Source organism: Pelobates fuscus, chromosome 3 (genome assembly GCF_036172605.1).
Source record: "Pelobates fuscus isolate aPelFus1 chromosome 3, aPelFus1.pri, whole genome shotgun sequence".
Lineage (NCBI taxonomy): Eukaryota > Metazoa > Chordata > Amphibia > Anura > Pelobatidae > Pelobates > Pelobates fuscus.
The window spans coordinates 366553926-366578962 of record NC_086319.1 but is presented as its reverse complement, the minus strand read 5'-3'; the positions used below and the strand labels follow the sequence as shown (position 1 = coordinate 366578962).

General features: G+C 40.9%; 1 protein-coding gene across 3 annotated transcripts in view; it reads right to left on the bottom strand.

Moving 5' to 3' along the window:
• Positions 1 to 3813: 3813 nt before the first annotated feature.
• PEAK1 (pseudopodium enriched atypical kinase 1) overlaps positions 3814 to 25037 on the bottom strand; it is a 78427-nt gene continuing 57203 nt past the window's right edge. For all 3 annotated transcript variants that reach the window (XM_063449338.1, XM_063449339.1, XM_063449337.1), the window contains 4 exons: positions 16357 to 18979; positions 14528 to 14730; positions 11101 to 11570; positions 3814 to 7234 (listed from right to left, as the gene is read on the bottom strand). In XM_063449338.1, the coding sequence (XP_063305408.1) occupies positions 6053 to 7234; positions 11101 to 11570; positions 14528 to 14730; positions 16357 to 18851 (4350 nt within the window). In that variant the 5' untranslated portion in view covers positions 18852 to 18979 and the 3' untranslated portion in view covers positions 3814 to 6052. The remainder of the gene's footprint in view (positions 7235 to 11100; positions 11571 to 14527; positions 14731 to 16356; positions 18980 to 25037) is intronic.

Genomic DNA, 25037 nt, shown 5'->3' with positions numbered 1-25037 from the left:
AAGTAATAAAAAAAAAATCCTTTAACGAGTCTTAGTTCACTCATGTTATTAAAGGGACACTAAAGGCACCCTAGACCACTTCAGTTTAATGAAGTGGCCTGGGTGCCCTGTCTCTGTCTCCCTAACCCTGCAATGTTAATTATTGCAGTTTCTGAGAAACTGTAATTATTACATTGCATAACTAAGACTGTCTCTAGTGGCTGTCAATCAGACAGCCACCAGAGGCACTTCCTGCTTGCTAAGTGACTTTTGGTTGATTGACGCTGGATGTCCTCAGGCACTGCATGAGGACATCCAGCGTCAGAGAAAACCCTATAGGAAAGCACTGCAGCAAAGCTTTCCTATGGGGAGGACCTAATGCGCACGCGGCAGCTCCGTCAGAGCAACGACCCAGCGCCGAGGGAGAATGGCGCTGCAATCGAGTAAGTGCAGTAAGGGTTTTACAGTACATGGGGTGCAAGGGAGGGGCCAAAGTGTCAGGGCAGAGGGAAGTATGGTGCTTGAAATACAGATTTGTACTCCTAGCACTGTAGTATCCCTTTAAACTAGTTAAAATGCCCTAGCAGTTTCTATAGGCATGCATCCGATCCCAATCAGTATAAACATGTCATATGCCTGATATGCCACAGGCCTAAATGAATCCTAAAATTCCAATGACAACAAAAAAGAGGTCAGTTATTGGCCTGTGTAGTCTCTGCAAAAGGGAAAAAAATGGATAAATCACGGTTTTCTATTTGTAAATATGTTAACACACTATAATCATATTGCATTAAAATAAACGGTGGCAATTCAATCCTGGTGTGTCCTTATAAAGTAAATACATGGCTTCATACGGGAACAGGTTACCACGGTAACATGCAGCAACATGGAGTACCATTCTTTTAGTCAGCTGCCCTCGTGAACAAAAGGAGAAAACCCAGTGTTGCCATGGCAACATGAACATTCATGAATTCTTCTTGTATGAACTGCATCTGTTTGAGAGTAAAGCATAGATTCCTGGAATAGAATTTTGGCACCCGCAGGTATAATGATAGAGTGAAAAACTTTACTTACCTTATTTACAAAAACTATTGGAAAGATCTCGGTCAGATTACAACACAATTCTTTTGTACACAATCGGATTTATATTTTTAGGTTTCGATCTCTTAAACTGCCCACTCTTGCTTTTCTACAATCTTCCTGTTTTGACAACCAGCAAACAGTAAACTGCCTCATGATCAGATGCTTACAATTTTGGCAAACTATGCAAATAATGAGCTTTGAAGATAAAAACACAGCAGCTGGTGCACACATTATATAAATTTATACCGGCAGCGTTGGATATCATCTATATTAGTGGATCAGATGGGATCTTTATTTTGGTTGTCACTATGTGAATTGTGTGTACATGATTACCCCGGAATTGTGTCTACACAATTTTGAAAATTGCAACAAGAAAAAATGTGTTTATTGCAAATTAATTTTGTTTGCAATTGCTGCTCATGCAGTTTAGTCGTCGCTGACATAATAGCGCTGTTTGTGCTGAGCACCCCCAGCAGCTCCATGGGACATAAACACAACGGACGAGTTTCCTCCATAGTCATCACACACAGACACTCATAGATAAGCATTCAGAGACATATACACACCAACACTCAAAGACAAACACACAAGGATACTCACTGCCAGACACACACACTCTGACTCTCTGGCATATACACAGGTGCACAATGTCAAACCTGATCATACAGATACCAGTACGGAATATATGGGTCAAAGCATATTTGAGAGGTGGATTATATGAGTATAATAGACTACGTGAGGATTACCGCTGGGTAGTGAAGGGGTTAATACCTTTTCCCAGCTAGTTTCTGCACCAGGGCTATTACAATGGTCCTACCAACTCCATTATATAGCAACATTAATTTCAGCTATACATTATGCAAGCCTGACATCTAGCGCCGGGGTCAGAAATACCTTACACGGTTATTCACCAATGTGAGAATTTCAAACTTCAGGCCAGAGTAGCTGAAATGGAAACATAGCTTTTCCATTCAGTCATTTTGGCCTTAAACTTGAAATACATTTAGAATTCTCACTTCATTGCACATCTATTGCCAAGCTCCTTGTCACAGGAAGAGTTCCAAATATGGCTACTAGAAAGGGACAGTAGTGCGTGTGTGTGCGCAGGCGCAGGTGTCTACTGCAAATGTCAAAAGTGCTCTACGTTATGAGATGTCATTCACATCAAGTCACTAGCATGCCTTTCTCTGTCATCTTAAACGAAGTATAAGCATATATTTTCCTCTATACATATATTCACAGCAAAATAGAGACATGACGTGTTTACCTACCTGTCAATACCTGTGCCTTTGTCCGTATTCAGTGTCTATTCATTTTTTTCTAACCACAGTTAGAAAAAGGGCAGCCTGGTTGTCCAGAAGGTGGCTTTTGATACAAGCAGCCATGGTACCAATTTAGAGGGGATATTATAAGCACCAAAACAACTTAACTCTATGAAGCAGTTTTGGTGAATAGATCATGCCCCTGCAGCCTCACTGTTCAATTCTCTGCCATTTAGGAGTTAAATCACGGTCACACCTTCCTTAATTTGACTTGCACAGTCTGCATTCACACCCCATTGTAAATTACCTTTACACCTAAACTGCTTCATTAAGCTACCGTTGTTTTTATGCCTATAGTGTCCCTTTAACAATGCATTCTGCTGGTCTTTGTTTTTGGACTTTTATCTTTGTAAAAAATCCATAAATGAAGACTAAATCAAGCAAAAGGGTAAGAAAAGAGAGCTAGAGAGAAAAAAAAAAAAGCAGCACCTACAGCCCTAGAGTATAACTCTCACGAATCTCAGACAGACAGGATAAAGAATGTCCCCGCACTGCTCCTCTACTACACAAGGAAAGTAATACTCATATATGCCATCACCCATGTGCACTACAGGTTTGATAACATGATCTGCCATGATACATGCTCTCTCTCTCTCTTTTTGTACATATGTGTTATGGGAAAATTATGCAATAGAGGGGTTCAGTAAACATATTATTAACCACAAGTCTGAATTAATAGTGCCAGAGAACGAAACTGCATTATTTTTCCCAAATGCGTGATTCACCACTATGTTTCTTTTCTATCCCATCATATTTTAGACTAAGATTACTGAAAGGGGTAGTGGAAGGGTTAAGGTAAAGTACATGGGTAAGGAGAAGAGCTAAATGTTAGCGCGGAACCAGATCATACTTATCTTATGCTGCCTGTTATTAGTGGGAGCTACCTTTCCCCAGCAACAGCTATTTCAGCTGCTGCCAATAATTCAGTAAGTGTAACCCTCACCAATCTTGGGCAGGCTGGGACATGTACGTTTACAGGTCCTGCATTGCATAGTGTTGGTTACACTATATAACACTTGTTTTTTAGCACTGTGTGACACATTGTAGATTTGAAAACATGATCTAATAACGAGCAGATCATATACAGTTAATTAGCCATAAATGCTCTTACATGGAAAATTCATCTTCTTGAGGCTCTCTGCAGTGTAACGTTTAAAAGTGGCCCTGTGAAATCTATCTGTATCACATTTCTTGTAAAAAAAAAAAATCTGGTCTATTTTAAACAATATCATTATCTAAACGTACATAATGTTTTGGAAGGGTTTAACAAAGAAGTATACTTTTTTTTTACTTAATCTGAAGATCAGAAATTCCAAATTTAAATGTTATATTCCAATTGAAAAAGAAAAATATAAAAGAAACCACACGGACACATAGCTCGCTATGTTGCCTACCTGAACACCAGGCGTAGATGAAATACACAGTTAGGTCAGTGCCATAAAGCAGGTTTATTAACACAGTAATAATATGAACATCAGCCTTCAGGATAGGTGGTTAGGTCAGAGTACCACAACAAAACCAGACGGAGTAAGGGAGGGCAGGAGACTGGGGGCACCCATTGACAGATGCTACCCCCATCCTCTCCCATTCCTCCTATAACAGAGGAAAAAGAAAGCAATGGGGTGCAAATTCGTTCTCGGGAACTGGGTAACCTTCTGGTGAGTAAGGTTAACAACGCTTTTGAATGCAATGATACACTCAAGGTAACCAGTTTTCGAGGGTGGGAAGAGGTTAGGGGTTCACAAAATCCTTCTAAAAATCTTGGGACAGCTAAACTGGCAGCACACGGATTAACCCTCAAAGTGCAACACATTAAGAAGAAATGCACCACTCATCTCTTGGAGGGTTTAAATGAGTGTTCTCCCCTTACTATGGCTAGATGAACTCAAAGTGTTAATGACACCTCTGTCTTCACAAAGTGTATATAGATAAATATATGTCATAACACTATGGGTGTGTCTTGCTTATGTATACTGTACGTGTGTTTGTATATAAATATAAATATGGATTTATGGTATTAAAAGCATTCAGAATAAAACGTTTCATAATAATACTAGTTCCGGTAATCTCATCCTTCACAGAGAGGCAGTGTGTGTGTGTGTGTTTGAGCGCACTGTGCGTGTATGTCTGCCAGCAGAATTTTCGATCAATAAAACAGGGATCATGTCATCGGTTTGTGTGCATTAGTGTTGTTTTTGAAAGCATCAGCATGTAATCTATGCATGTCTCTCGATCACAGATTGACAGCTCTGGCACACCACATGTTTCTGAACATTATTTAAAGGAGAACTGTATGTGGCTACACAACTGTAAGAAAAGTTTCAGTTAAAGCAAGTTATTTGCCACTGCAAGCTTGGAGAGAATGCGGCACTCTCATTGGGGGCGGTGGGGGGATTTTTACTCGCCAATTCTGAAATTTCACTTGCCAATGTCTGGTGGAAATTTTGAGACCTACTGTCACTTCCTTGAATGTAAAAGTTCCCCATTCACCAAGTAAATGCCATTGCAATGTTAACAGAGGCGAGTAATGCATTTGAGGGAAGTAAAAACACTTACCTCTGTAGCACGTCCATGTCCGGGGCAATGTTAACACCCCATGTTGTATGGGCATTTAAACATACAGTGCCATACACCTGCACGTGCCCACACAAACGGCACTGTGAGGGTTAAATTAATTTGCATGATTTTCACTAGTTGTGCCAGGATAGCCAAGCATAGATTTTAAATTAAGATATAAAAACAGTTCAGACTGTTTTCTAAAACAAAAAAAAGAAAAGAAAAATAGCACAATCCATATATTTTTCATGAACAACAGATGTGTTAAAGTTAGTCATCGCTGCTCTATGTGGTTATATGAAAGTGGAAATAGAGTAGGAGGAATGATTTGGCTCAAAGGCCAACAAATAAAGACCTCCAGCTATTAATTGCCTATAACACTTGTAAACCTCAGCCAGCCACACAGGATGCCAATTGGGTTCATTCCAGATACAGTTTAACAATTAGATGCACTCATTTGGCTATACCGGATTTGGATCACTCTATGTCCCCATATGTCCATGGATACCAATACTATTAGGCCTGGCAAACAAGGTCAGTAACAATTCCGCAAGAGGCAATGGGTGCAGTACCACTAGGCTTTGAAAAATAGTTTTTTAAGAGGTCTGATAATATAACGTGAATCTCCCCTGCACCCAAAGTCATCCCCCCTCTGCTGTCAATGAGATTACCTGGCAAAAATATTATATATCTAGCAAGATTCTTTAAACAATTTGGTGTTACTGAACTGACACAGAGTCTATGTCATTTCAGCAGCGCACAGCTTTCACATTATTACATTGGCCATAGAAGGTGTGGGCTTTAGGAGCTGGGACGGCCCCAATGAGACATCCAAAGCCTTCTCCAAGAAAAAAACATAAGCTGTAGTGGTTATGGTGCTTGGAACAACCTTTCAATGCATAAATGTAGATACTGATGCAATGTATGCAGTGTCTGTGACATGTATGTATAATCAGATGTGCGTAAAGAGCATAGTTGTGTCTGCCTGCCTGTGTAAGGAGGAAGTGGTATAACACTGAAAGTTCAAGCTTCTTAAACGGAGCCTTGTGGGAAAATCCCAGCTATTGCACGCTGACTGACGGAAATGAAGATGAAAAAGGAGGCCATGCGCGTCAACGTTTTTCCAGTAACCGCAGGGTTTGTGCCAGTCCTTGGGTTGTGCCAAATGCAAGGTATTGACAGCACAGCCAGTCCTCCAAACTGACACCTCCTTCCCTCTCAAGAGCGCGCTCTGCTAGCCTGATAAGCAGCAATGTTCTCTTCACTTCTAGCCAGTTATTCAGAGCACCTGGTCCTTGGATTGCTTCATCACGAGGACCCCAGATCAGACAGCGTAAACCTGCCTTGGCCTGGCCCACCTGCAGCCTGTCTGACGGGCTGTGATGTAGTAGAAGTCCTGCAAGGCGGCCAAGACCATGGGAGTATGGAGACCGGCGTGGCACAGCTGGCAAATCACACGGGCCATATTCTCTTTCCTTCAATCCCCCATCCAAGAAAGGATTTGGTAGGTGTAGCATCTCATAGATCAGGATACCTGTTTGGAACTCATCGCTCCTCCTATATTGAGTGGCCCCTACGATCTCTGGAGCCAAACGTGAGGGATCACCAAGTCCCTGTGGGCGCCATGTTCCTTGGCTCTTCAGCTTGGCCTGGTTAAAGTTGGTGAGGAGAAGGCGGCCTGAACAGGTGGACATTGCTCTTTGCTCAAAGGCACCTATCTCCTTACCCTGCTCACTTAGTTCCTCCTTAGAAGAGTCACGACAACAACTGCAGCCTGACTCACTGGGCCGACAGCTGGCAAGCAGCAGGTTATCTAGCCGTAGGTCGCAATGGGTTATGCCTTGTGCCTTTAAGTGCTCCAAAGCCCCACAGAGTTGGAGAAGTAGCAAGCACACTTTCCTCTCATAAACCTCTGGCTCTCTTCGGTGCTGGATCTCTCCCTCCCGAACAAAGTCTGCAAGTGTCTGCCTGGGAGGTTCTCGTGTGATAACTACTATCCTGCTCCTTCGTTTTCCCAAAGAACCCTGGTTTCCTGATGCAGGCTGCTTCTGACCCCCCTTTAGTGCTGGTTTGGATTCTTCTGGGGTAGAAACACTTTCTCCTTCTTGCGTTTCCTCCTCTTCTTCTTCCTCCTCAGACACGGTGGGATCCTCCCATGGAAGCAAACGTGCAGGCACCTCTGCCAGGAAATGGCCACAGTCCTGCTGGATGTTAAAGTGTTCTGAGAGGCCTTGCCGTACTGTCAAACAGTGATAGTATTCTCGTTGGGCCTGCTTTGCCTTGCCGCGGCAAATCTATAAAGGAAACAAAATGTCACTGAATGCAATACCAGCAGTAGCCACAGGACAGAGTAACAGGTTTATTCTCTCAAGAGAGAATTACAGGGAATTTCAAGTGAAATTTGTGATAAATGTCAAAATTAATGCCGAAAAGCTAAACTGGAAAAATCCAGATATGTTTCCAATTCAGCCAATTTGGCCTTACATATCAAATTCTACTTGAATTCCCAACAATTCTTAATTTAGCGAATAATCCTGTAAATGTTTAATAATCTAGTACAGAATATGCTAACACTACTTATCTTAGAATAAAGGTGGGTGGGGGTAATGGGGACCCTATACCTTAAAAACTAGAATGATAACCATGAATACTTCTTTTAAACCGCACAAAAGTGGTAACAAGATACAGCAAATTCTCAAACCCTGATGAAGCTGTTTTGGTGAAAAACTAATAATCGATATTTAGAAGAGAAAATCATACCATTTCACTGAACGTGCGGAGAACTTTGGGTTTATACACCGAACAGCACCTTCTGGTGAGTTGGCAACCAATTTAGGTCAATTATCACAAATGGAAACCCTAGACCCATCTCCAATTCAGAGGAAGAGTATGTGTGTGTATGTGAATATAATCTTCCCACCAATGAAAATGTACTAGTAGGTTGCCAGAGCACCACAACGTGCTGTTTAGAATATAAACCCTTCTTGCAGAGTGGGTTACTTAGTTTTGGATTGTAAGCCTTTGGTTTAACTCGAGGGGTGCTTTGTAGAGCAAAATAACCAGCTAATCGCTCAGTACATAGTAAGTGCAAGGAATAATGTTTTCCAAGCTTTTAAAATTAAATTATATAATACGGTTTGACACATTGTGAGTTGATTTAATTTTTTTTTTAAAAACAATATGTATGAATGGATAAACCGCTATTAAATTTGTAGATTTGTAAACTGATACAAATTTCCCATAAATACTCAAATGAAAAAATGAGTGAGAATTGCCAAGGGTTCAAAGCGAATTTTAAATTTAAAGTCAAAATATCCAAAGTGAAAACAGAATTCACTTGGAGAATTTCTTACTAACTGGGCTATTTTGGCTTAAATTTCGAAATTCACATTGAACTCATGGGAATTTTCCCTTTAATGAATAACCCTGTGAATGTATAACCTACAAAAAAAAAATAAATAAAAAAAATCAACCTGTTCATAAATAAATAGATTATTTTTTCACAACATTCCGCCAATAGCACAGGTTACTTCGTGTAAACAGAGATGGTTTAATTAGTAACTTGGCTGTCTACAGATAGAAATGTAAATTATTATAGTTTGAGAAAAAACATGTGAATGAGTAAATTTAAAGATACTGTAATGAAACTTTTATTACTTAAAGGGGGATGATCATGAAACATGCATTGGTGATGTGTTGTGGCAAACATTATATATATGTTGCTTTTTAAAGTTTTAATAGCCACAACCATTTACTTTAAAACATATAAGTGTTTTACCCCCTCATCCAGCCTCTACTTGTGACAACATTGAAAAAGAATGTTTCAAAGAACCAGGTTCAGTGACCCAGCCAAACTATCACCATACATTGACATAGAGTGTGTCTACGTTCTGACTGACACATACCTTCTCCGAGGTAAATGAGTATATCATTCAATTTCCACACACTTTATTTTTATCAAATACACACATACACATCGAAGTCACAGCCCCAGAAAGCCATAGTGCACATCATCAGAGCAGTGGGTTTCCCCATCAGTGTTAATTTTGGCGGCAAATTTAAATTTAGTTTTAGTCATAGTCTTTTGACTAAAATGCCATTTTAGTTTTAGTCGTATTTTAGTCATCTGTATTGTTTTAGTTTTAGTCGACTACAATTTTACTAAAATATTAGTCGACAAAATTAACACTGTACCCCATCAATATTGCCTTAACTACTGCCCAGTCAACCCCCTGCAGCTAATCTTCCACCTTCTGCGTATGGCTCTCACTTATATGTTAATATATGCCGCAACATAATTAAAAACAATAAAACATGTTTTATGAAGGTTCCCTGATGGTACACTAGCTGGGGGGGGTGCATTATTTATATGGTTACTTATAGTTATATTTGTGATGGTACTGTTTACATACTTATTTAAATTTTGTGGTGGTGCTATTTATTTTTTTTATTTAACTTTTCTTTATATTTTGTGATGGAGCATTATTTCTATGCATTTTTTATTTTTCGTAATCGTAAGTAATGTATAAGTAAATAAACAAGTACATTGTGAGATCAGCAAAAAAATAAATAAAAGAAAAAAAAAGGAGGGAAACTTGTAAAGTGTTACAATACGGGAAAAGGGAGAGGACAACATCGGTCAATATGATTCACTATTGACAATTCTAGTTAAGTAATCATTACTTGTCTCACCAGCACGTAAAATGAAAGCCTGTGTACAATGTCTATGAGAGTGCTTTTTTGCTCGAAACTATGACCGGTAGTGGGGAGTTCGATAAGAGTAAGGGGGTGACCCCCAATGTAAAAGACGTGGAATAAGAGTAGTAGGTCTAATTTGACTATGATCCTGAGAGTTAGCAATCACATTGTCTATGGTTCCACGTTGCTGTTTTGGAGAAGGAGGGGGTTCGGAGGGGGATGACGGAGTAAAAAGGGAATGAAAACTATTTACAAATGCCATCGGTTGGGATATGGGGTTAGGAAGGGATGGGAATTAGGAGAGGTTCGAGAGTATATTGATTTTTTATCTTTATATTTTGTGATGGTGCTGTTTACATGGTTGTTTGTCTGTCAGAGTTGTTCACTAAAGACAGAATTTTCTTGAAATAAATCCAAATGGAAAAACGGAGACAAAACTTGCATAAAACTGCCCTGAACTCTTTGCTAACAATAATGCCTTTTGCTGTTGCTGTTATGCTTAGTTTAATATTCCTTAAACCTCCATGAGTACCGTTACAATTTGTATTTTTATTACATATGGCATAAGTAATGTATTTCTAAACAAAATTCCCCATGCACTGTTGCAGTTTTCCTCCCACTCCCCCCCTTACCATATAAACTACTGATATTACCGTCCCATGAGTCTACTAAGGGGGCACAGGCCTCTCTAACCAACTCTCTGGTATTAGAGGCATCTAATGCACCCTGCCCCGCACGTATCTATAGAATATCTGTCTCACAACCTTTAGGCACACTAGTTAGCTAACGGTTTTACTTTTTACTAGTAATAGTATTGCAATATATTAAAAATGTGCTATAATATCAATGCCAACAATTGTTAACCCATGATGTACAAACAACTTGCACTAGCCGCTGTGGCAACGCAAGCCTGTCTGTACCGTTTATGCACTACTAAAATAAAGATTTAAAAAAAAAAAAAAAAAAACTTGCATTAAACAATAAAATAAATCAGCCATAGTCACAACTTGGCTATTTCCACCTGGTTTTGGCATTCAGATTTAATTCATGAAAATTCAGACGTGAGTGAATAACCCTGCTTATATTTCGCGGTGGTGCTATTTACATAACACTGTTTAGATTATTATGTATTCTTATATTTTGTGGTGAAGTAGTTTATATGGTTATTTATCATTATATCTTGTTGTGGTTCTGTTTAGATTAGTATTTTTAGATTATTTAACCTGATGTACAGAAGTTTATGGGAGAAGAACAGACTCCATATATTATAATAAGATGCTCTGATTGGAGTGCTTTTTGTTGAGAGCAGCATCCTCCTGTAGCTGCTTTTACTGTAATTTTTGAATAAATTATCTATACAATGCATTGATATATAGGAGGTTGTTTTAACCCAATAGTTTTTCCTTACAATGATACGTTTTACTAAATATGTATTGTTAATAGAGTGGCTCTTGTGTATTACCTTCACAGCGTATAGGTTACCAGGGTCCCGTGCGTATGATGCTCGGTAATACACCGCGTCCCCAGCCAGGCAGCAAGGAGTCGGGCTAGTTAGGCGAAAATCAGGCCAGCTCTCTAGTCCAAAGCTTATTGGCTCTCTCTGCCCTGCCATGAAAATGTCCTCACACCGCGCGTAAAACCTGCGCAAGGCCTCGGTCTGTAATTTAGCAATCCGACCTCCACTCCCCTTTAACCTTTCAATGGAATCTCCTGACTCACTGCCCCCAGCCTCCCAACTCTTCTCTGTGTCATAGGTAGGGTTTGCAAGATTTAGTGAAGTTCCTGGTGTCTTCTCAGGTGTGAGCTGACGGGGTGTTGTGTTCTTCTTAGGGAGAGGTGGAGGAGTGGGTTGAGTTTCTTGGTCTTTAGGAGGGCTCCCACCTCGTGTCTGGCGTGGCTGCTTGTATGGGATCATGTTGGCCCGAGAATGACCTGTCGGAGAAGAAGCTTTCATAGTTCATCACATATACAAACACTGCAGTTTTTTTAAGCAATGCCTCTTTATAAACAAATACTTTTGTTTTGCTTCCCACATTCTTAGCCTAAGGTCATTTGTAAGTGTTCCACCACAATGAATATACTGAGATTCCTATCATTGTTAAGTATGAATGAGCATACATAGTACAAGAGAGTTACAAGTAGTTTTGCGTACCTTTTTTCTAAACATTAGCAGTTATTACAGTTTTGGGTTGACTGTACAGAGAGGCGAATTAATTCATCCATCCCCCCTCACCAAAAAAATGAAGTGTGACAGAAGGCTGTCTGACCTGTTTGTAATAAGATATAAACAGTGCATTGTGTTGGCAGTGGGGCAAAGGCTACTGGAGGTGAGCGGAGCTGGAGCGAGCATACTGCTCATGTATCATGATTCCAAAAGGTATAGGGAGCTAGAGTGAGAATACTGCCAGGTATTGTGATTCTAAGAGGTGAGGGGAGTTAGAACTAGCATACTTCCAGGTATTGTGATTCTAAGAGGTGAGGGGAGCTAGAACTAGCATACTGCCAGCTATTGTGATTCTAAGAGGTGAGGGGAGCTAGAACTCGCATACTGCCAGGTATTGTGATTCTAAGAGGTGAGAGGAGCTAGAATGAGCATACTGCCAGGTATTGTGATTCTACAAGGTGAAGGGAGACAGAGAGAGTATACTGATCAGGTTTAGTGGTTCAAAGACATGAGGGGAGCTAAAATGAGCATACTGCTCAATTATCATAGTTCCAAGAGGTGAGAGGAGCTAGAATGAGCATACTGTTCAGGTATCATAGTTCTAAGAGGTGAAGGGAGATGGAGAGAGTATAGTGCTCAGGTTTAGTGGTTCTAAGAAATGAGAAGAGCTAGAATGAGCATACTGCTCAGGTATCGTGATTCCAAGAGGTGAGAGGAGCTAGAATGAGTATACTGCTCAGGTATCATAGTTCTAAGAGGTGAGAGGAGCTAGAATGAGCATACTGTTTAGGTATCGTGGTTCTAAGAGGTGAGAGGAGCTAGAATGAGCATACTGTTTAGGTATCGTGGTTCTAAGAGGTGAGAGGAGCTAGAATGAGCATTCTGTTTAGGTATCGTGGTTCTAAGAGGTGAGGGGAGCTAGAATGAGCATTCTGTTTAGGTATCGTGGTTCTAAGAGGTGAGGGGAGCTATAATGAGCATTCTGTTTAGGTATCGTGGTTCTAAGAGGTGAGGGGAGCTAGAATGAGCATTCTGTTTAGGTATCGTGGTTTTAAGAGGTGAGGGGAGCTAGAATGAGCATTCTGTTTAGGTATCGTGGTTCTAAGAGGTGAGGGGAGCTAGAACAAGGTAGTGTGGAATTCTGTAGACAGCCTACTGCTCAAGAGGTGTAGGGACATTAGACAAAATGCGGTATAAAAATAGAAAAGTGGTGAGAATGTCTGCATCCAAGCATTGTCTAGTTTAGCTCTTAATTTGTCCTATTTATTTATTGCTTTTAGAAAATACCATTATGATAGACTAGATATAATTAGCACAAACACATTTTAGAAGTTTTCAATCCTTCTGATCTTTTGTCTCAGTCTCTAAGATCAGTATCCAATCATCATAAATAAAGATGTCTCAGGTAAGAGGGAAAAAAAAAAACAACCTCCACAAATCTCCTTTATTGCTCCACCCTATGATTTCTTCTCCTGTTTCCCAAGTCCAACTAGCTAGACACGCTGGCCAGGATTCATTGCACTGTATACAGTATACAGCACTCTAATCTGCATCAGTGTGACAGCAAACACTGTCAAGTGGTTTAGTCAACTGGTTCTATGTATTTCTGGTAATGACTAAAACACCTGCCTATTTACAATTTTGTTTCAAATGGAAAAAAAATCTTCTTGATTTTAAAAACAAAAGGTTGTCATTCCCCCCCCCCACCACCAATCATCAACATATTGTGTTTAATTGTTAAAACCTTGTCTATATAAACACTTGCTATACTGTCAAACAATATTATGACAAGAGAGAATAGCAGTATACCTTAACATTAACTACACTTCTAGAAAACACACTAACATATGTGCATATGTATCTCTTACTGGTGCAATGCTCTTCAGATTCAGCAGGTGTGTGTACAAGTATTTTACAAGTGCAATAGTCTGCAGTGGTAGCAAATGACGGAAGAATATTTTACTGGAGCAATATTCTGCAGTGGTGGCAAATGATGTGTTTTGGAATGTGCTGCTAATGTAAGGCATGGAATAATCAAGATGTTTCCTAGGTGGAATAATCTAGATATTTCCTGGGAAAGGTGATCCGTGAAACGACACAGTAATATACCACAAAGAGTGATTATACAAAGACTGAAACAGGAAAAGAGATAAAGAATAAATGCTCTGCGGGTCTTTGCACAGTGTTCTACAGGAGGACTGGGTTGGAAGAAAGGCAGGATAAGTCTATTTGGGTGTTAGCAGAGCAATGTTCTGTAGGTCTCTGGTTGAGGGATGGTTATCTCATCTCTCTCATGTATTGAACTACCTCGGTAAAACTAGTTTGCAATGAGCTGCTCGGCAGATTTTCGGTATTGTCTAACAGTGCAATACTCTGCAGGTCTGTGTAAGGTAAGTAACTAGAAATGCAATTATCTGCAGTAATAGGGTGCTTTACAAGGCAATGCTCTGCAGACTTTCAGTATGGGTAGTGGTGTGATGCTCTGCAGTTTCCGCTGCGCAGAATTGTCAATTTGCAGAATAATATACAGTGCAAGGTTCTTCTGTTTTTTGGTAGCTATATTGTTTTTAGTTAAACACTTTTATTGTTCTTATTGTGTTTTTTTTTTTTTTCCAATTGTACAGCGCTGCGGAATTTGTTGGCGCTTTATAAATGCCAGTAATAATAATAATAATAATGGTTCTACGTGCAAACAGACTGGTTAACGAGAAGCTGTATTTCTCACCTAGATTGGTATAGGTCACTCCTCCAGGACTGCAATCAGAGGAATGGTCGGAAGCAGTGCCGGACTCCTCTCTAGCCTGCATCTCTGTATTAGTAGGTGGTGTCACCGTCCCCGTTTCAATTTGTTCATTAGAAGGTGGTGACAAAGTGCGGGTTGAAAATCCAGCTGGAGGGGTCTCCTGTAGAGGTGTATCATCAGGTGTACTGCAAAGAAAACAGACAAGCCACAGTCAGACTTAACTGGTCGCCCCAAGGCAGGTCTCCCCACTGTATCAATGTCTAAACCAACACATTCTATCACTTTATTCTCTTCATCACGAGAAGTTGTGACCTGTCAGGAAGGGGTTAAATAAAGATACCACTGCCCAGCGCGTAACTAAGGAAATAAACAGAGACCTGATAAACACAACACAGGAAAGCTAAATTAAAGTGGGACAGAGAAAACGGATCTACATAAAGCTGACAGCACTCAGAAAATGAGAGATTAACAGCATCGAAGAGGAGAGAAAAAAAGCTTTGACTGAATGGAAGAGCGTTGACAAATGAGAACAATGTGAGAGGATTAGAGAAGTGAAAGTTAGCAGGAAATAGAAAAGGGTAGGTATGATCTCACCGTGTCCTGCTACTGACACAGCTACCCATTCTGTGACAGGGGAACTGAACACTCATGGAAGGGGTAGCAATGAACTCTGACTTTACCTGGGAAGGAGTGTCTATAGACACCAAACACTGTTACAGCCTAGCAGTTACACACACCTCTCCACACCCTACGTGGAATGCTAGATAAGGGAGTAAGGGAGGGAGAGTCTCCTCCTCCTTCAACCAGAAGGGGGACAACAAAAACACACACACCTACAGCTATAATCTGTACATATGAACAGACTGGAGACCTGTACGTGTATTGGAATAGGAAAAGTTTAAAAGGTTTATTGGAAAAACATGAAAAGAAATGTTACAGAAAAGAGATGATGTTACAGAAAAGCATTATTGGGAAGGAAGGGATGCAAGGTAATTCAAAGGCCCAGGTTATTTAGTATAACCTCCTTACCTATAGACTGTAAGCTCGTTTGAGCAGGGTCCTTTTCAACCTATCGTTCCTGTAAGTTTTCTTGTAATTGTCCTATTTTTAGTTAAATACCCCCCTCTTATAATATTGTAAAGCGCTACGGAATCTGTTGGCGCTATATAAATGGCAATAATATAATAATAAAAATTGTAGTGACTCGAAATTGGGTCCACATATTAGTCCAGTGGTACTCGGTGTTTGGAACACATACGTCACAATCATCACACCAGAGGCAACGGAATACAATATAGGGTTAAGCGTAGAAGCATCACCTTGCTTTTGACAATGGGAAGAGTCTAATGAATGTGTTTAACATAAAGTATTTTGCCGTATATTATAGCAGAATAAAAGAGTCACTGACTCATTTTAAAATTAAGGAATAGCTAGTAAAGCTAATTTCATACAGGCAGATTGTGTCCCTGCGGACAATAAAGTTAAGGAACTCTGCGCTAAACAAAATCACAGAAACAGAAGTATGACAGACATTATAAAAGAGATAGAAAAGGAGGCAGTAGGAAAGGAGGAAGCTTTGACAGAGAGTTAATTAGGCAATTAATTTAAAGACAACGGGAAATAAAATAATAGATTTGGGAAGATGCGAGAAGAGGGAAACAGTGTGTGTGTGTGAATACCTTATCTTGGGGAATACAGACACCATTAACACTTTACTCTCCTTATCTTTTTATCACAGAGATATTTAATCTAATGCTGATACAACATCTCTTTTTGCTAATATCCTAACTATAGTTATGTAAATAATTTACCTGCTAGATCTGGTCTCCGTGCATACACTGTCCTGTGGGCTGCTGGCCACTCTCTCTTCGTCAGATTGACACATAAACACAATAGAAGGTTTCTCTCCTGGTCCAGTACGGCTTTCACTAAACCAATGGTGACGCTGGACGGGTGGTGGTGGAAGCATGTGGATGACTGTTCCATCCAGTCCAACAAGCTTGCCATCATCTCCTCTTTCTTCATTTGCCCCAATCCCACCTCCCTCTTTCTTCCTCCTGAAAAAGCTCTTGAAGGAGATCCAACGACGTGGCTTAGCATCAGCTGGTCGGCGTGGCTGAGTTGAGCATTCAGTGGGAGAGGGACGATTAGTTCCAGTAGGCTTGCCACGAGTGGCAAAGTGTTTATGTAGCATACTTGCGTGGTATGGTGAAGAAGTGGAGCGTGGTGGTGGGAAGGGAGGCAGTGGTTCTGTGTTAACCGGTACAGTTGGGCTGTCATCACTGGAAGGTATCGAGGATGACTTGCTGAAACTAAGAGTTCCCATTGTTTCACTTTGCAGCGGGAATAAGGATTTCGGTCTGCCTAATGAACCTGGAGCAACCTCAGGCTCTGGATGGGACAGTGGGGCGTGGTGCTCCTCACTGCTGGCAGAATCAGGAGTCATAGCCTCTGGTGGAGAACGAGGGGGCTGGATTGATGCCACAATTTGAGACAGTACCCTGTTTGCACTCTCCCTGGGACAAGTTGGGACTTCTGGGACCACTTCGTCCTTGGGATCCTCTTTTCTCTGACCTTTAGCAGGTGTTTCAATTTCCTCGTATGTGTGGCTGATCACACTTGCAGTCTGACGCTTTTCCTTGTCAGGAGGCGGTGGGAATCCTCCTCCAGCACCCACAAAACTTCGATATATTGCCAGGTTATCATAAGCACTAGGATTGATAAGAATGGGCACTTTGTCGGCACTCTTGCAGCTATGGGCGTACTCTGGTTCATCGTGAATGATAATGGGGAAGGGTGGCATTCCAGCATTATTGTAGCTGTTGAATTTTATCTCTGACAGATTGGGTGAGCGGACAGGTACAGTGTGAGTGCTCAATCCAGCAGTGGGTGAAGTAGGGGCCGACTTGTGACAACTTCGCTTGGGGGCTTCCACTAAATCAGTCTTGGCAAGCTTCTGTCGGGGACTGGTACTGGATGTCCAGACCTCCTGATAGCGAGTGGAACTTCCTTTTCTTAATCTAGTACTGGGCGGAGGTGGGCATTCTCCAGCCATAGCAGCTGATACATCAACAACCGTGTATGGTTTACAGACAGGCTGCTCTAGACTTACCACACGATATGGCTTGGCTTGAGCCATACCTGCATCTTGGACAACACCTTGTACGGTCACATCTTGTTCAGTACCCTCAGGTTTCTCAGCTTCGACTGTACCATTACAATAAAGCCCTCCTGAGGAAGAAGAGGAGGAAGTGGATGGAGGGCAGGACAAAGATTCTGATACAGAAAAATCTGGAGATGGGGAAATAGCATTTATATCTGCACCTACATCACAGCCATTTAGTATCTCATCATAACTATCGTCATAATCCACAGCACACACCCTCTGCAGTGACTTCTGGCGAAGCGGCACAGTATTCCATTTTTCTCTGCCTCCTAATCTGCCAGGCACTGGAGACAGGCTTCCTCCCTGCAGGTTGGCAAAACGTGGTTGCCCTCTCATGCGAATTTCCATGGCCAAGAGTTCCTCATCACTCTCTTCCCAACTTTCCCGCTCTCCCTTCTCAGTATCGTACTCCTCATCCCAACTGTCCTCACCGCTGGAAAATTCTGGGTAACAAAAACGCCCACCATCTCTTGAAATGACTGCCCCCTCTTCTCCACTCATCGCCACTCGTTTCTCATTCTGCTTTGCTCCCCTTCCTTCATGATGGCTTCCAGAAAGACAGCTGGCTGATGGTTTTCTCTCCAAGGAGCGTCTGTAGCACTGATTGATCCTGCATAAAAATGTTTCTCGGGCTGTGCCTTCTGGGGGTGGTATAGGAGCAGAGGGGCTCCCCAAACCTGCTATTTCCTTCAGAACTTCAGTAAGACCACTGTTGTCCATGTGATTGTTATTGGTCATCAAGTGTTCTCCACCTGTGTTGTTATTTGCTTGATCATCACTACATGTGACTGAAGGTGCCTGGTTTTGGTTCCGAGTTGTTACGGGGGGAAGCGGTACCCTAGCTTGCCCCTGTGTATGGTGGCCCACTGGTCCATCTACTGCCATCATAGTGGGCTTGACAGCAATGGTGGGCTTCTTGGCCACTGGGGGTCTGAATCCAGTTGTGGTACGGGGCCTTTGATTGGTGTTGACTTTGGCATGATGAGCCCGATAGGGAGGAGGTGGTGGTGGCGGAGGCGGAGGCTGTCCAGAATTTCCCCTGCCAAGAGCTGCCAGCTGGTGTTGTCCTTTGGGCTGAAAACAGTTTTTGCATTCTCCTGGTTTCCAAACATGCTCTGTGAATGAGCCGCAGGCCGACATGATGGAAGGAGCTGTAGAGCATGGCACCGGGGCACACAGATGAGCTTTTTCCCCTAAATCAAGTCATCACAGGACACAGGTCAGGATCATCGTCACACATCCAGAGTTACAACAGCCACTTCAAATAACTGTAGGGAAAAATAAAAAAAAACGGGTTAAAGTCCAACAAACTTTTTAAATTCTTTGTTTTGTTCTACAGAGTAATTATAATCTAGATGGAAGCAATAAAGGAATGTTCAGAGATGAATTTTAAGTACTGTCTGTCACTTTCTTCCCGCTGAGTAACTCACATGCACAGTGGAATTACTGCTCAAATGCACAGAAACTACTAAGGGGGTAAGAACATCAGATAGGCACCACGCAATGCTACTCTTAAAAATCATCTACAATATCGGTAAAGGCAGAGGAGCAGCCCTGGAGTTATTTTAGAAATGCCTTTTAGAGTTTGTAACTTTCTTTCTATTAGTTACCTATATTGAAATGTTCGAAGTTTAATGGAAAAGGAAAAGATACAAATGTTTTCCTTTAACCCCTTAAGGACTGAGACAAATGTACATGTTTTGCTAAAAAAAAAACGTAAACTAAACTTGGAATTTGACTATATGTATGTTCAACCGTAATTCACCTCTTTCATATTAAATGCACCCACACTTATTATATATCATTTTATTCAGGAGAAATAGGGCTTTCATTTAAAGGGAAACTCCAGTGCCAGGAAAACGATCCGTTTTCCTGGCACTGGAGGTACCCTCTCCATCCCACCCACCAATCCCCGGTCACTGAAGGGGTGAAAACCCCTTCAGTCACTTACCTGAGGCAGCGGCAATGTCCCTCGTCGCTGTCTCCTCCTCCGCGACGCTCCTCCCTCTGATTCTGTCGGCCGGTGGGCGAGACTGATCCCGCCCACCGGCTGGGGAGACCTACCGCGCATGCACATTAGGTCTCCCCATAGGAAAGCATTGAAAACTAATTTCAATGCTTTCCTATGGGGAAATGAGCGGCGCTGGAGGTTCTCACACAGCGTGAGGACGTCCAGCGACGCTCTAGCAAAGAAAATCTTTGCTAGAAATCAGGAAGTGACCTCTAGTGGCTGTCTAGTAGACAGCCACTAGAGGTGGAGTTAACCCTGCAATGTAATTATTGCAGTTCATAAAAAAACTGCAATAATTACAGTTGCAGGGTTATAAGTAGTGGGAGTTGGCACCCAGACCACTCCAATGGGCAGAAGTGGTCTGGGTGCCTGGAGTGTCCCTTTAACATCAAATATTTAGCTATGAAACATAATTTAATATGAATAAAATTTAAAAAAAAAAATGAGAAATGTTATTTTTTTATTTCTGCATGACATTTTAACTGTGAATGTCATAATACTGTTTGCTTTTACTGCAATAAAATACACATATTTGTATTCAGCGATGTCTCACGTGTAAAGCAGTACCCCTTACATACAGCTTATATGGTGTTTTGGGAAGTTACAGGGTCAAATATATCATGTTAAATTTTTCATTTTTTTCACATTGAAATCCGCCAGATTGGTTACGTTGCCTTTGAGATCTATATTATATATTTAATTAATATCATTCTACGTATACTTTGATATTAATATATATATATATATATATATATATATATATATATATGATCTAAGTATCTCTTTGAGGAGTCGAGGACATGCTGATTGGCGCAGCGTTTTGCTGTGCATGTGCAATAGCCTCCAATGCCTGGATTGGCTGAGATCATCAACTTTGTTTATCTCAGCCACAGAGGCGGAGCTAGCTGCTGTGAGATCGGCACGGCATTGGAAAAAACATGAGTATTACTACTCTGACACTGGGCGGAGTACCTAAATAGTGAGTTTTGCACTATAGTGTCAGAAATACAATTGTGTTCCTGACACTATAGTGTTCATTTCAGCACAATTGTAAGCTCAATTTTCTTTTAGAAGGAGGCTGTTGATCACATATGCACTAAATATTTAATAAATAAAAAAAAGGATTGCCACGTTAATGTCACAATGACCTGACTTTCTTGCCAAAAGGTTAAATTCCAAAGCTTTCAGTTGAGCAGTGGGACCTTCTAACCGACTCATTAGCTTGTGCAACATTATTAAATCCCAGAAAAAAATTGAAGCTAAGCAAATCCCCATGCCCTGATGGTCTCTCTGGTCAATTTGAGACAATACAATAGTACATCACCTGACAGAAGATTGCTAATTACTTGCATCAATCCATCGGAATCCCCGAGGAGCTTAAATTGCTCTGCATTATACTATTACTGAGAAGGGCACGGGCCTTCCATTACACACAGACTGATTCAGTGTTCAGGAAGGAGTTTAAGAGATTGTAAACAGAATTCTATCTGAAATACTTTTACAGAAAAAAAGGAAGTCTTTTCCTCGACTGGATCTAGTCAGTGTTAATTTTGACGGCAAATTTCAATTTAGTTTCAGTCATAGTCTTTTGACTAAAAAAAGTCCTTTTAGTTTTAGTCATATTTTAGTCATCTGAACTGTTTTAGTTTTAGTCGGCTAAATCTCCAGTAGATTTTAGTTGACACGACTAAAATCTAATTAGTTTAGTTAAAGCCTCTGTCTCTTTTGCCCCTTCCCAAACCCCTCTGCGTCTCCTTGTGTCCCCCCAGCCTCTTTAGGTGTCTCTTTCCCAAGCCATGGTCTGTCTCTTTTGCCCCTTCAACAGCCCCTGTGGTTTTTTTTGGTGGTAAATTCCATTTAGTTTTAGTCACAGTCTTTTGACTAAAAAGCTATTGTGGTTTTAGTCATCTAAATTGTTTTAATCTAGTTTTAGTCGACAAAATCTACAAACATTTTTGTTGACAACATTACACTGGATCTAGTCATTTCAGTTACCTACATTAAATACATTGAGAAAGTTAAAAATGAAACCGAACCAAAACATGGACACAATTCGATTTAGCAGTTCATTTTCTGACTGGTGTCCCCTTTTGCCACTGCCTATCAGAAGTGCTTTAGATCTTTTCTTCGATATTGTTTCATATAAGTCTGTTGAGAACAGTACGATTCACGGTGTTCCCATAAAAGTGGTTACATTTGGATAATACATGGTATAGTTTCAGGACCATTCCTTTTGACTTCGTCATGGTGTTATGTAATAATTATATGTATTAAACCCGATCACTCACTGACCAGTCCCCTATCATGTCTGCTTGAAAGATTCGCAGATACTTCCTCCTAGGAATCTTTAGATGTTAATTTAAAATTCAAGCCCATTTTCAGAACATCCTCCAGTAATCAGCCTCCGATACGTAGGTCTTCACCTTTTTTCTATAAACCATGTCTGCCATACTCAATGATGATGCCAGAGCAATGGGGTGGAAGGTTCGAACCAAGAAAGCTAACAGAGGAATGCAGGCATATGGGGTGTTTTGCATGAGCCTCCAGTATACATTTTAACATTGATACCATATGAGCTCAATAACAGAACAACAAGTTGGCGTCTAACTAGAGCATACGGAGGTAGGTGTGGACCAGTTAGCTTGTTGAGGAAGGAGAGTCCCTGTTTTTGTGTTGTTTCTAACAATAGGGGGCAAACATGAAATTAAGCTATAAGTGACCGGATAGTAACAGTAGCCACACTTGGCAACAATACAGATAATTGAATACTGGTTTGGGCACTTATTCATGATAGTAAATTGGAGGAAACCGCACTCCCCAGGCTACCACGCTGCACCAAATCAGGGGCAGGCCAGACCCCACATGGAATGTGAAAAATAAAGTGATGGTTCAGGCACTCAAGTAGATAGCAGAACTGCAGCTTTATTGGGGCAAACACACAGAAACGTTTCGACCCGACCGGGTCTTTGTCAAGCTTGGAACATCACTTTATTTTGGTACTTATTCATGACTTAATCTGCTGCCACTGGTGCATTATTATCAAATCAAAATCTGAGTAAGTGTTTATCTCCCACTGAAGATGAGTGCCAAGACTGTCTGGAAGTACTTCCTGCTCTGGATAGGGCTCACTAAAGAGACTGCAAATGCTGGAAATAACAGCAAACTTAGGATTGTTTTTTTTTTTTATTTGTTATACATTATATATAGAATACAATCGATGTACAGAACGCTGGTGAGACCTCACTTGGAGTATTGTACGCAGTACTGGAGACCGTATCTTCAGAAGGATATTGATACCTTAGAGAGAGTTCAGAGAAGGGCTACTAAACTGGATCATGGATTGCAGGATACAACTTACCAGGAAAGGTTAAAGGTATAGCTTGGAGAAAAGATGACACAGGGGGGATATGATAGAAACATTTAAATACATTAAGGGAATCAACATAGTCAAGGAGGAGACTATATTTAAAAGAAGAAAAACTACCACAACAAGGAGGACACCGTCTTAAATTAGAGGGACAAAGGTTTCAAAATAATATCAGGAAGTATTACTTTACTGAGAGGGTAGTGGATGCATGGAATAGCCTTCCAGCTGAAGTGGTAGAGGTTAACACAGTAGTTTAAAGGACCACTCTAGTACCAGGAAAACATACTCGTTTTCCTGGCCCCCACCCTCAGGGTCCCTCTCCCGCCCGGCTCTGGAAAGGGAAAAAGGGGTAAAACTTACCTTTTTCCAGCGCTGGGCGGGGAGATCTCTGCCTCCGATCCTCCTCCGTTCTGCCCCGTCGGCTGAATGCGCATGCGCGGCAAGCGATTTTCACAGTGAGAATCACACAAGCGCCTCTAGCGGCTGTCAATGAGACAGCCACTAGATGATTTGGGGGAAGACTTAACCCATTAATAAACATAGCAGTTTCTCGGAAACTGCTTTGTTTATAAAAAAAAAAAAAATGGGTTAACCCTAGCTGGATCTGGCACGCAGACCACTTCATTAAGCTGAAGTGGTCTGGGTGCCTAGAGTGGTCCTTTAAGCATGAGTGGGACAGGCATAAGGCTATCCTAACTATAAGATAAGGCCAGGGACTAATGAAAGTATTTAGAAATAAATGGGCAGCCTAGATGGCCCAAATGGTTCTTATCTGCTGTCACGTTCTATGTTTCTATGATGTGGGAATGAACCTAAGCCCAGAGAGTCCCCTAGATAGCATCCTGAATGTTACAGAATAAAATTGTGATGCTGTAGACATAAGGCATGCTATAACTTTACTTTAAAAGATGATTAGGACTCTGAGAAAGGTACTCTGTGTGTTTTATTAGTTTTCTTGATAACAGAAAGCCATATTCGACTATAATCTTGGGTTAAGTTAGGGACACAATAAGCCTAGAGTTTTCTTTTAATTTAATATTCTGTAGTTATGCCAAATTGGGATTAGTCAGAAAGGCAGTAAATCCCTTAATATTATTTATTATCAAATTATGCTCTGCTTCATTACACGGTTTCATATAATCACAGTTAAAGCACTTACTATGCAGAGTCTTGTGTCACTGAGAATGAACTTGTGACATCATAAGAAAATCAGTAAATAACTCAAGCGTGAATGTTGCGCACAAAGGGAGCACTTGTGAACCAACAACCACTAGTTTCAGAAGAACATACACAAAAAATGTCCAGGCCTATTGCACAGAAGCTTGTTAGGCAGGTAGTATGTCATACAATGGAAAGCAGCCAGATGCTATGCACGATTTGTCTTCGAAGAACTAAAAATAATTTTTGGGGAAACCAATGAATATAAAGCAAATTCACAAAAACACTTTGACTTGATTGTTTCTATAAACCCCTTATAAAACTACATGAATCATTCCTTCCATGGTGCGGTAAACGATAATGTGTCTTCACAACACTCATGAGGGCTAATTTGCATGGTATGCCAGCTGTGCCTTGACAGCCTGGCATATGATTTAAAATAGAAATAAAACACTAAAAATAGCACTACTCGTTTTTAACTTGTTGTTAGCTACTGGATTATATCAAACAAATACATATTAACAGTTTTGAATTTGCCTAGACAGTACCGATTTGGGGACCATATTCCATCATGTTGGATTGTTTTTTTGTTTTTTTCACTTCTTGAGATACATCTTCATAGATGTCAGTGCAAGCGCATCACGGCTTAGAATATCCACTCTCCACTAACCATTGGCAAGTGAAAATTTAGCCCATGTGAGTAGAAATTAAGCACTGGTAAATATGCCATGGACTCTTCAAACTTAAAGTGGTAAGTAACTTTTAAGGACTGGGTAGGAGACTAGGAGTG